At 41.8% G+C, this 13,017-nt stretch overlaps 1 protein-coding gene across 3 annotated transcripts in view; it reads left to right on the top strand.

Moving 5' to 3' along the window:
- The window catches only part of TBXAS1 (thromboxane A synthase 1), a 363,475-nt gene that overhangs the window by 103,922 nt on the left and 246,536 nt on the right, over positions 1-13,017 (top strand). For all 3 annotated transcript variants that reach the window (XM_019544728.1, XM_019544725.1, XM_019544726.1), the window contains exon 4: positions 12,216-12,268. In XM_019544728.1, the coding sequence (XP_019400273.1) occupies positions 12,216-12,268 (53 nt within the window). The remainder of the gene's footprint in view (positions 1-12,215; positions 12,269-13,017) is intronic.

The raw sequence follows: 13,017 nt of genomic DNA on the forward strand, positions 1-13,017 counted from the left end.
GGGGGGCCGCAGAGCCCGAGGGGACCCTCGGGGTGCGGCGCGTGCCCATCCGTGTCATGCCTCAGGTAGGCTGGCTAAGGCTGGGGCTGACTACTCTGGGGGCAGGGGGGGTCACAGGCAGGGTCTCGTGCCCTCCCATTCCCTCTCCTGCGCGAACTCCGCGCTAACTCGAGCGCCTGTTTACGCAGCCTATTCGCGTGGCTCCGGTCGCGGGGCTCCCTCGGGGGCTGGGCCAAGTAGGGTCCTGGGCAGGGGCTTGACCTGGCCCGGCACCAGGCAGCGGTCTCCTCCCAGGGAGCGAGGAGTTAACCGCTTCCCACCACGAGCCCACTTACCTGTGGCTGTGCTGGGGGTCAGCAGGGGGCTCCGCGGCTGCTGAGGGGTGTCTGGGGGGCTTCGGGGGAGCGGGGGCACAGCGGGCTTTACCCGCGTATCTCTCACCGCTCCAGAGCCTAACTCCGGCTACAACCGTGTTTAATCAGTGAAGCACGTGGTTCTATCCTCAGAAGTACTGAGCACCTAAAGTTTGTGGTAAAGTTAGCAGATGTTCAGCACTGCTGAGTTTCATAACTTTCATAGAGAAGTAAGACTGGAAGGGACCTCAAGAAATCATCTAGTTCAATTAAGAATCAAAGCAACCAAGGGATGAACTGCAACCAAGTTCATATGGGGACCTGGAATCAGGTACTTAGTACCATCCTTCCAATCCAAGAGGAACATGCTTTGTAGGTATTTGAACCACAATTTTCAAATCTAGCTGCAGCATTAAAGCAGTTAATGGGAAAAAATGCAGCCTGCAGGCTGGATCCACCCCATAAAGGCGTTTCACCTGGCTGGTAGGGCTCCTAAAGGTGCTGGGAATTGAGGGGTGGGGTTTGGTGCCAAATTCCCAACTATGGAGCCCCTCTGGGGAAGCATGTTGGCAGTGGGAGGGTGAGTGAGGGCTGTGTTTAATCACTCTGCCACCACGTCTGAACTTGGCCCATGAGGAACCCTTCAGCCTGGATTTGGCTTGGACCGGTGAATGAGTCTGACAACTTTGCACTAAAGTAAACCTAAGCATGACCTTGCACTGCAAATAACTTGAGTTTTCTGAGTTAGGATGAGGGGCAGAATCAACCCTGCCAGAAATAACCCTGAGCCTATTGATAATACAGTAGCACCTAAAAGCTTAATTGAGGGGCCCAGTATATCTGACACTGCAGAAATGCACCTATTAATGCAGTTCCTGTTTTGTAAACCTTTGCATCTAAATAGGCAGAGAAAGGACAGAAGGCTGGGAATATTTTCTCCATTTTACAGATGGGGAAAACTGAAATTGATAGAGGGAGAGAGGTTCTGACCTTGCTGGCAGAGCCATTGAAACCAGTGGTGAAGCTCTTGTACTGGACCATAAACAACTTAAGCAAGCTTATATAGGAAGCCCTTGGCAGAGCTGTGAAATTAAATTTGTGTTTCGGAGTGTCTCTGTCACCAGATGTCCCTTCCTTTCAGTCCCACTTGTTGGAGGGAATGTGTGTGCATCATAAATGTACAATGGTAACACCATGTAGCCATCTCCTAGTTAAGTAAACAAATGTGATAAATTGGGAGTTCACATACAATTTGCTCTCCTACTGACTCTGCCTGAGTCAGTCTGGTTATTGTCATCTGTCTAAACATTTCAGAAAAGGAATAACAGAATCAAGTCTTGCCTGAAAAGTGTTCCCTTTTAAAAGAATCTTCATAATTTTCCTGACTTTCAACGGAAAAACTGCTTTGCAGCAAAGATTTTGACATTTAGTATCTGATTGAATAACAGGCGTGAGATGGATTGTAATCTATTGCCTCAAGACTTTGCCAATCATAAACTAAAATCACTTAATGCATTTCTCTTGCTACATTGTGCTGCAATGTGCTAGTAATATTTAAAAAATCAATCCAGAAAAGATATTGATTATATTATCTCCATAGTGACAAACAGTATTGGGGTAACGTTAGCTTAAAAAATTGTGCTTTGTGAAAACCTTTCAGAATAATTACAGCGTTGTGATATTTTCACAATGTGTAATATAATAATGATGCTTCCTCGCCTGCAATCACTAGCAGTACTGCATCAATAGATACTGTTTTGTGTTCATGCATAAGCATCTATTGGGTAATTCTGCTCTGGGTGAAACAATTTAGCTGACTATTTTGGGATCATTTTAAATGGCCCAGACCACAAATTAGCAATTGTCTTTCTTTCTTTTGTTTTGTTTAGTAGAGTCCCCCCCCCCCCGTCTCTGTCTAAACTACTCCAAGAGGTAGTTCATATTATTTTTCCTGCCCCTTTCTTTACAAAACATTAAGACATTTTTCCATATAAGAAAAATTAAGATCCATCTGGCCTGTTAAGGAAGGTGAAAACTTCAGGGATTGGGATTTGGGAGAGTAAGTGCTGTGCTCCAAAAAACAATATTTTAAAGCAGTCTTTTCTGCTTAACTCAATCTATTACTTGGTAGAAATACTTTACTTCAGAGGAACTCAGAAATCTGGCGGCATTTTTGAAGGGTCTGATTGACCTTGATGTAATCTGGGATGCTACATTGTTATGGAAATTAAACCATATGTGTTGGTTTTTCCCCCCACAATAATGGGGAAAGATCATCTTCCTTTCCATGTTGTACTTGTTTTGATTTCTTTTTCTTCATTATTACACAAGGTATTAGCAGAAGGATCAGGCTTCTTCTGTTGATCTTGCCCTAGAAGAAATGTTGGCCCAAGCCCATGGTAGTGTTGAGCTGTGGCTAGTGCTAAGGGTTGATAGAGTTTCTTCTTGCAGCCAGGGATGTGTGAAGCAGGCCCTATTAGATCCAGATTCATCCTGAATCTGGGACAGTGATTTGATTGATTGATTCGGATCACTGTCTCTGATTTGATTCAGCCAAATCTGAATCTGAAGATTTTATGCTGATTCAGAGAATCAGCAATTCAGATATAGACACAACTTTAAAAGTTTTTTCTACATACCTTGAGGTAGCAGGCATGGCTCATGATTGCTATGATGCTGGGGTGCATGGAGGGTCTCACAGGAGTGCGGGGGAGACCTCCACATGCTCAGCAGCAAACCTGGAAGTGGGCTGGAACTACTTCCGGTTCACTTCTGGGTCTGCCAGAGAGCGTGCTAGGGGCTGCCCGTACCCCACTGGCTTGGCAATTGACCACAGAGAGACCCCAGGTACCTCCCCAAACCCAGGAGGTACTAGTCACCGAGCTGCAGGTCACAGGGGTGGGACCCCCGTGCACTCACTGGGGACCCCCCTGCGCTTCTGGGATGCTCCACGTGCCCCAGCATCATACTGTTCACGAGCCTTGCTACCCAGAGGTATGTAGAAAAAACATTTAAAGCTGTCTCTATGTCCAAATTTCCAAATCTCTCTGTATTGATTCAGAGAGTTCCGGTTCAGTTCGGAGAGATTAAAGGATCCTCTGATTCAATTCAGTTTTGGCCACCGAATCTGGCTGAATCTCTGCCGAATCGAATCAGGGACCAAAGCTTCACACAGCCCTACTCACGGCTGCTTGGTGTACTTCTGATTCCTAGAGCTAGCAAGGATCAGTTTATCTTGTCATCTTTCAACCTGTCTTTAGGAAGGTGTGGGCTTAGAGAGTAGGTGACATAGAACTGGCTACTTCCAGATCGTCACTAGCTGTTGACACTCCCATTTGATGGAATAAACTGCCCACTGTCATGATGATGCACAAGGGACTAGACTGGGAAGTCAGGTTTTGAACCTTTTTTTTCTTTAATCTGAGCAGAGAAAAGTGGTTTCTCTTGACTTCCTACATTGTGCCAAAGGGTCAAGTTCTATGTTGAATGAAAACTTCAAGCCTGCCCTCTTTAAGGTGCAGAGTATAAGTCTGGAAAGAATGTCCCTGGGAAGGAATCATGTCATATTACCCCTTCCATAAACTATCAAGCTCCATCTTGAGGCTAGTTAAGTCTCTTGCCTTCATAATTTCTGTCAGAACCTCCCTACTTTGATGGTTAGAAATTTATTTCTGGCTTGTCTAAGTTGATTTGTTTATCTCTTCTTGTGCCAGCATTGTCTTCTTAGCTTAAAGATTTTTATTCCCTCTCTGATGTTTATACCTCTGATGTGTCTGTAGAGAGCAGTCCTGTGTAGCAGGGGTGACCCATCTGCAGCAAGCACGCCACAAGGTCATGGGCCGCTGCTGCATGTGGCATGCACTCAGTAAAGGGAAATGCCAGAATAGAGGCATTGAGGTTCAAGCTTCCAGCCATGTGGAGCAGACCAGGATTGAGGTTAACTTTTCTTTGGCCCTCCAGCTACTGCTGAATTCTGTGCTTCGGATCCCTGCTTGCCATATAAAACTATGGTAGTTGTGGGGCCAGGGAAGAATGCACCTTTCCTCCCAGAATCAGCCCTCCCAAACTGAGATGTGCGTCTGAAGTGGAGAAGCTGTTTTCTGTGCCAGAATTGAACCACAGGGAAGCTATAATGGGGGTTGGGACTGTCCTTCTCTCCTAGCTAGGGAGTGGAGGGATAGAGTACATTGTTTAGCATCATGGTTTTAACCTTTTCACAGCAACCAGGGATGAACTGCAACCAAGTTGAATCCAATGCAGCAGTGGCTGTGAGGGGATTAAAACTAGTTTTTGGCTGAGCATGAAAATGGAAAAAAAATCTATTTTTGTCTTCATTCTGCCTTCCCAAAACAAGGTTTATATCTTATCTGGGGGCATGTGGTATGCAAGAAAACAGTGTTCCAGTTCTCGGTGTCCTCTCGTTCTTTTTGTATGATATTCTGATCCTTGTTTGCTTTGACAAGGCCTCCCATGTCATCAGCAAATTTTGCTAGCATGGCTCTACTTTTGGTGCCAGGGTCACTAATAAAAGGGTGAAGATGATCTGTCCCAAGACCTGCCCTTGGTGATGTCCCCTAATAACCTCCTTCCAGCCTGAGAATTTCACTTTCATGATATTTGATCATTTCCCTGCCATCAGTTCCTTACCTACCTTATAATACTTGTACTATTCCTCATCCTCTGTAGCTTGTCTAATAATTTCCCAGAGAGCATTGTATCAGCTACTTTACTGAAGTCCATATGGTTTGGATCTACTCCCTTGTCTAGAAAATTTCAGAGATAGATATTGGGTTAGTTTGGCATGGTCTATCTTTGATAAATCCATGTGGCATTTTTATCCCTCTTTTTTCTATTTACCTCCATGTTTATAATTAATGTTCCCCTTCAACATTTGTTCCCAAACCTTGCATATTCTAGAGTTCAGACTACAAGTTCTGTACTTGCTGGGCTGACCTTAGTTTCTCTTTTCTCAAGTTCTTAGCATATTAGACAAGCCCTTAGTCAGCTTAATGGAGAAATTCAGCTCATAAGTTAATATGATAGGTTTTTGTTACTTTTCTCATGGAAATCCTATTATTCTGTAGACCTCTCAATGGTCCAGGGCATGACTGTAAGCTGCGTCCGACTGGAGGGGTAGGTGGCAACATAGTGGGGTTACTCCATGGTGGGGTAGTTCCTATAAAGTACCACAATTGTGCAACCTCCAGAGTAAGGCAAGTATAGGGTGCCTCAAAACCCTAGCCCCCACTGTCTTGTGAGTACTCCGTGGTTGGAGAAAAACGAAGGGACATCACCCTGACAGAAATGTGCTCTCACTGAGGCATTAGGCAGTCAGCAGCAGCAATAACCTGTTGCTCTCTGGCAGAAGCTACAACCATTGAGGCAGTGAATGTCTGGACTTGGTCTGCTTTGCACCCTGTCTCAGTGGTCTAAAGTGGGATGGTAGGTCTAGGGCAGCCTCTACTCCTCCATACTTTTGCCTAGGCATATGCACTGAAGGCCTTGGTGTGATGGTTGCATAGACTTCTTGTGCATACACCATGATCCAGAGGGTCAACAGTTGTCCAGTGATCTAGAGGATCAACAGAGTCTGCCAGTTATTCTAAACCAGGTCTTGGTTTTGTAACTGAGCTACCTAGAGAGACTAGAATGACCAGAGACTTCTTTCCCCCTGTGACTTTCAACACAGATATCTTGGGGTGAAAGTCTAGTGTACAGTTAAACTGTCATATCTAGCTTTGAGTTGGCTGTGTTGTACAGGTGACATGCTTGGGCTCTTGGGTTAAAAAATTGGATATTGGCTGAGCCCTCTTAGACTACCTAAACCATTGGGGAATATTGATTTTGATTTTGCCTTAAAGAAAGATACTAATGTTCACTGCCCCAGCAAAAAGAGTTGTTTCTTCCATGAGACAAGTGTGTGCATCAAAGGATATAATGCGTCCTCTCAAAATGGTGGGTGTATAGAAGCTGCTCAGGATTGTGACTAGATAGTTCTTTACTCAAGAAGATCAAAGATGAATATTAATGTAATGTGGAAGAGGGAATATTAGGGAAAAAAGAACTGCCCTCCTTAAGTTCTTTATAAAGATCTAAAAAGGAAAAAAAAATTACAATTTGCCTGGTATTTAGTTCAGGTAATTTTTTAAAAATTGTGTAATGAGAACACATTGTCCTAATTTTCATATGCAGATTCAATTAGCATTCAGTTAATTAGCCTTTACAAATGAGGATTAACTTAATTACATCACGCTAACCTCTCTTAATAACTATAAAGGGTAGGAAGCCTGCTTTTAATAAATCTGGAAGGTCTATATATGTTTTTTAAAATCTGAAAAGGCGCACACATAAATTAAACTAAATTACACACAGAGGACAGCTATTAGGAATGATGATCAAAGAAAACAAACTAAGTACATGGCTTAGAAAGGGGCTGGATACAACTTCATGCTGTTCTTTCCCCGCCTTTCCTGTCTGCTGGCCTCCTAGTGTTTCCTCTGGAATTATTATTTCTCAGGCTGTTTCACCGTCCAGGGGTCATATCTTAAAAATGAACTCCAGCCTGCTGCCAAGGCTATTTTAATTAAGTGTTGTTAGTTCATCTTTTGAAACATAACTGGTAATTTGGGCATTAGGTCATTTATGCCTGGGATTTTTAAAGCACCCTAAGGAAATGAATTTCAGTCAAATTTGGGTACTTTATTCCCTTGGACTCCATTTTAAAAATTCTATTTATAAATGCTATGACTCGTTGTTATTTGATGTAAGTGAATATGTGGATTTTCTCTCTCTCTCTCTCATGCATGCACTTAAAAAAAAAAAAACTTTAGTTAAGAGTGTCATTGTGGGGCAGAATACCCATGTGAGTGAGGGCCTGAACAGCACATGGGATGACAGGAAGCCAGGTTTTTTGGTTTCTAGGTCACAGATTTGAGTCCAAACTATCTTAGTTGTGACCTTTTTTATAGCCTGGATGAACTGAGTTAGGAACATTAGCCCAGTTCCTTATGAACAGGTGTTGGCATTGGATAATGTCACAACTGGTATTCTCAAGCCAACATTTGATTGGGCATGAAATCCAGTCTTGCTCCACTATCTTACTCTTCATGGATCATCCAGAGCCATCAAACGGTTGTTTTGGTCTTAAGTAGGTGAGTCGGAGCTTGCACCAGCTGACCTATTTTCCATAAGGAATTTGTATGCCACTCCAGCACTTACAGTATCTGAGCAACTCACAATTTGTAACATACCCTCACAATGGCCCTGGACAATAGGGAGTGTTTTAATTAGTCCCACTTTGAAGTGGGAGAATTCACGTACATATGGTAAAGTGATTTGCCCAAGGTCACAAGGGAAGACTTTAGCAGACCAAGGAACTAAATGCAGATCTCCTGAGTCCCAAGTCAGCATCCTAATCACAAGATCCTCTTAGAAGGCACTTACTCTTAGCAATTCTTTAAGCCATCTGATTTACCTTGGGCAGGTGACGTTTTTGTGTCCTGTTAGCTGGTGGATTGTTTTAGAAAGCAGTTTAGCTCAGTAATTTAAAACTGAGATGTGGGCAAGGTAGCTTAAGGAAGTTGCCTCTGGTGCCGCATACGTTTCATGTGTTCTGTGGTTAGGTACCTTCTGTGCACCATCTGGTCAGTATGACACTGTTCACCGAAGAGAGGTGTTTTTTTTTGTTTTGTTTTTTTAACCTACCCATTTCTCTGTTCTTAAATAGGAAAATACTGCTCATTTAATGGTTCTTGACTGATGCATTACCTCAGTTACTGCATAGCTTGGTCCTCAGGAGGTTCTGGCACCTTTGACACTAGTGGCTATTTCTGAAAACATTGACTTTATTGACTCTGGACAGAGAGGAGGTGACTGTAACACAGGTCTTGTGGGAGTATGGAGAATTAGCTCAATGGAATATTAGTAGTGAGGAGGGAATTGTGGAAGAGCTTTCTTGGAGTGGGGGATCTATTTTAAAAATAGATACTTGAGTTAATAGTGTCCTTGCTGAACCTCTCTGATTTGTGGGCAACAGAGCCTGTAATCTTGGCATTAAATGGCTCAAAGTAGTTTCTAGCGTCAGTATTCTGCTTTCATTGACACATGTGTGAGTCAAGTTTGCCTTGTGAGGTGTTGCACCTGTATTCCTGAGAGCAGGTTTTGACCTCTCAGAGTTGTTTTGTACACAGATATACTTAATAACATACAATTAGAGCAGGGGGTGAAAGCAGACATCCTGCAGGAAACTAGCCACAAGCCAGATAAGCAAAAGTATTCTGGGTATTGGGCTGCTAACTTATTTAAGCTTCCTTTTTCTGTGCTTTGCTAGATGCTGCAAAATATGTGTTCTTTAAGGAAAAAAAAGACTCCTTCAATGCATGTGTTCATTTCTTTGATAATGAGCCATTATTGGGCTTGGTAACAAATTATAAGGGTCAAGTTTAATTTAAACACTCTTTCTTAAGCTTCTACTTGTGACTGGTGACCCAGCTGAAATAACTTTTCTAACTTGAAAAACATAACTGACTGTGACTTTTTTTTTTTTTTTTTTTTAACAGTGAGACACCACTGTTTTAGATAGTGATCAACTCAAGGGGCTGCTGCTAATTATCGCTCTGGCACGTGGCAAGTTACCTTGGTTGGGGTAGAGGGAGGCTGGGGCCAGCACCTAAAAATGCCATGGCTTTGCTTTGCATTTCCTGTAGGGATTCCTGGAAACCTACAGTGGTTCTGTTTTGCTTCTATCCCAGTATCTCTAAAACTGGATCTATAACAATATGTGGTTCATTTTGCTTATGGAAGGTAGAACACGTGAGTTCATATCCTGGCTTTGCGACTGACATACTGTACAGCCTCTAGTGCAGGGGTTGCCAACCTGCAGCTCTGTAGCCACGTGTGCTTCTTCAGAAGTTAGTATGTGTCTGCTTGAATCTTTGCACAAGCTCACAGTGACCAGCTTCCAAATGGTAGCTCTAGGGCTTCAGATTCGCTGCCTGTAAAACAGCTGCTTTTATAGGCTATGGATGATCAGTTACCATATACATACAGAATATTCTTGTAGATAGAAGCATAGGTAAATCTACAATAGTACTCCAAGGGGCAGATTTACCTCTGGTGGTTCAAAGAAGTTGTAAATGGCACCTCCTTTCCCTTGCAGGATTCAATGTGCTTTAGGCAGCAAGGGGAAGAAGATCGTGTTTCTGTAATAGCCATTTGATGGCAGTTATGCTCCTTGGAGCCCTGCGGGTGGTGGCTCTGGCTGGGCCATGGTCATCCCTTGATGACCCAGACAGCACTTTCGCTGTGGCCTTTTGCATGAGTGGCGAGGAGGTTGCAGCCAACTTTTACATTATCACAGCCTCTTCTAGATGGAAGGATTTATACGACTGAGGAGTCAGTGCCTTGGTTTATATCGGCAGAAGCCAGAACAAAGCTCAGGTGAATCTCTCTCTAAAAGCACTGGATTATTCTGTGATCAAGGTTTATGATTAAGAATGTATTCTGACTTACTCCCCTCTACTCTTGAGAATCAGTAAGATATGTTAATGTTTTGAAGAAACTTGCTTTCTTGAAAGTTGTCATTTTCCCCCCCTTTATTTTAAAAGATGGGCTTGTAAATGTTTCTCACCAGAATGTAACTGATTGTGTAGTACAGCAATTGTGTATGTGTGTGAGCATCTGTGCTCCAGAACAAAGCTTCCACATCTATTTTTAATTGATCTATTAAAAAAATTTCAATCTATTTTTGGGTACACCGTATAATTGTTTTGGTGAGAGTAGATTATGGTTTTGATTCTGCACTGCCTTTCACTTCATGTGGTTGTTTTAGCTTGTACACAGTAGAATTTTGTACTTTAGCACTTGGTGTCAGAGAATCACTGGTTCCATTGGGATCTGTCTTACGTTGCTCTGACTCAAAACTGCTATATATATATTTTTAAATTGTGTTTGGCTGCTCAGAGTCTCTGAGACTGACTGATATACACTGTCTGCTTTATGCAATCTGAATGACTTTGCATAAGTTGAAATGTGCCGAGGCAAGGGAGAAATAGGCCCAGTGTTTCCTTTATACCAGCCACTGAAGGCAGAGTGCAGTATTTTAAGGAGGATGAAATGGTGATATTCATTGCAGTTGGTGACAACCTTCCATTGATGTTAATTGACACTCCATTGATTTCACCCACAGAATATAAAAATGTATTTTGGGTCATGTGGTCTGTATTCTCAGTGATGTGGGATTGGTCCTATTAATAACGTTTTTCCCGTTCTAGTTTTTAACAGGACTTTCCCCCATTTACTTTCGAAATCAATTTATATGTCAATAAATCTCCCTTTTTGAAATATTAAGCCTAAATTTTGCCTTTCTGAATGTTATCCCCTCTCATCTTCTTTTGTAATATCAAAGCCATTTTCATTTTATCTTTCTAATCTTAGATAATTATAAAACAAATGAGAGGAACTAGTCTCAAACTAATAAAAAAACCCAATAAAGCCATGTTTAAAAACCCATGGTGTTAAAAAAGTATTTTACTTTAAGAATAAAACCCCTAAACCTTCTTTTATATACAATAGAAAATAGCTCACCAATTTGCAGTGATAAATGGGAGATCCATTACCACTTACCAGTTTTTTTTAACTAGGTAGAAAAAGCACCAAAAAGTACAGTTACTGCATTGCAGTGTCTTTTAGCCATTTATACTAGCTATAGTTTAATTTTAGTTATTTATAATACTTCATATTGTTTTAGCTAATGTTCTATAGTATATTGTAAAAGTAATTAAGTCTTAATATAGAACCTTCATACACCACTTTGCTAGATAGTTTCTCCATTTCTTAACAAAGATTATGTGGAAGTGGGTGGCAGTTTTGCTTATGGGTTAGAAGAAATGCAGACTAACCACGTTAAACTTGTTTCATCCCCCAGGTTACAAGTACAGTACTGTATGGTAGCCTGACTGTTATGGTTTTGTCATAGTAAAAGAAGAGATCTTTATTTATTCACTGTTGGGATACACTCTACATGTCTCCTCTCGGCAAATTCAAGTTGTATGTGTATAGGACAGAAACAATTTAGTACAGTGACAGATTTCTTCATTTTAAATGGGTACCAATTTTCTTCAATTACGAGAGTGAAACGCAAATAGTAAAAAAATTCTAAAAGTCTGTCAAAATAAAGCAGTTATTTTTTCCCTGGTTTATCCCAAGTGACTGCCTCATGTAAAAATTCAACCCAAGCAGAATATTTTTTTAGTAGGTTAAAGATTTTTTTTTCATACATTTTGCTTCCTTTAGGCACATGCACATGACATTTTTTTAAAGTGGGCTAGATGCTTTTGCACGGCTTTAATGGTGTTGGTGTTTGCATGCCCCTACAGCCGTGGAGCGAAGCACCGAGCTCCGCGCAGCTCCATGGCTCTGCAGGCAGCCTGGCAGCAGCCGAGGAAAGCAGCTCCACCCAAGAAAAACGGCCAGCCTGATTTTTCCTTGTTATGTCTACACACACCTTTGTTTCTCTTCTGTGTAGAGTAAGTTGTGTACCTACTCTTGATTAATTTCTTCATTGTCAGTCTTTCTGATCACAAACATATAAAAATTGTCGGCCTCCCAAGATGGATGAAATAGCCTTAAAATTATGAAGCTCTGTTCTTTTATTTGCTTTTTGAGCCTATCAGATGTTTTCTACAACCATAATCGCTAGAAATGGCCTTTTTTCCAAAAGAAAAAGCTAAAATTCTGAGACACTAACATGAATTGAGGTTTAAGAGGGATAGTAGATATGATTGATACTGGAAATGCTGAATTTTATGCTCTGGCAATGCCAAATACTGATGATGATGTTGTATATAATTTTTTTTATATCAGGGCTTTTGGGAAAAGCACACACAGCTGATAAAGGAATATGGACCTGTTTGCGGGTAAGGCACCATTGCTTCATTTCTTATGTTTGTGTGTGGGGAGGCGGGGTTGGGAGGAGGCAGGAGTATTAACTACTAATGATGGGTATGAAATGTTCATTTATGTATTTATTTTATTTATATGATTTTATGTGCAGCCCTTCCCAACAAAGGCTCAGGGCAGCTTACAGTAAGAGAAACTTTACTTAAAGGGCCACTAGAATAAATAAAACAAACTAACAAAATGAAACAACTGTTAGCCTAGTTTTGTTTGCTTAATGCTTGCCTTAACAGAAAGGTCTTGGCAGCACTTCCAAAAGATGTCCCAGTTGACAAGTCTCAAGAGGGAGGGAGTTCCAGAGCTGCGGAGTGATTGTGGAGAACAACCTCCCACATACTTTTTTGCTAAATTGAGTTGGCGTACTGATGGTACCTGCAGCAAGTTGCTCCTGGGTTGACATTAGGGATCACAGTGGGGCATGGGGGGAGAAGGTAGGCCTTTAGGTGTGTTTAGATGATCTACGGCTCATAGCAGTGCAACCCTGTACTCCAGTTAGGTGTTTAGTTCTGAGATTTTGGATTTCCTTCTTTCTTTACATGTAGAAAGGAATTGTCTTTCTGTCCAATGTATATTCTGGAGGGTATTGCCATTGGCCATGCCAAGGGAAATATTTCTCTTTTCTGACCAAAAAAAACCACTGAAGGGCCAGGGAGAAGTACTTTTTAAAATTGTTTGGCTTTACATACCTCTTATTTGTGTTGTTTTTTTT

Source organism: Crocodylus porosus, unplaced genomic scaffold, assembly GCF_001723895.1.
Source record: "Crocodylus porosus isolate Cpor-Errol unplaced genomic scaffold, CroPor_comp1, whole genome shotgun sequence".
Classification (NCBI taxonomy): domain Eukaryota; kingdom Metazoa; phylum Chordata; order Crocodylia; family Crocodylidae; genus Crocodylus; species Crocodylus porosus.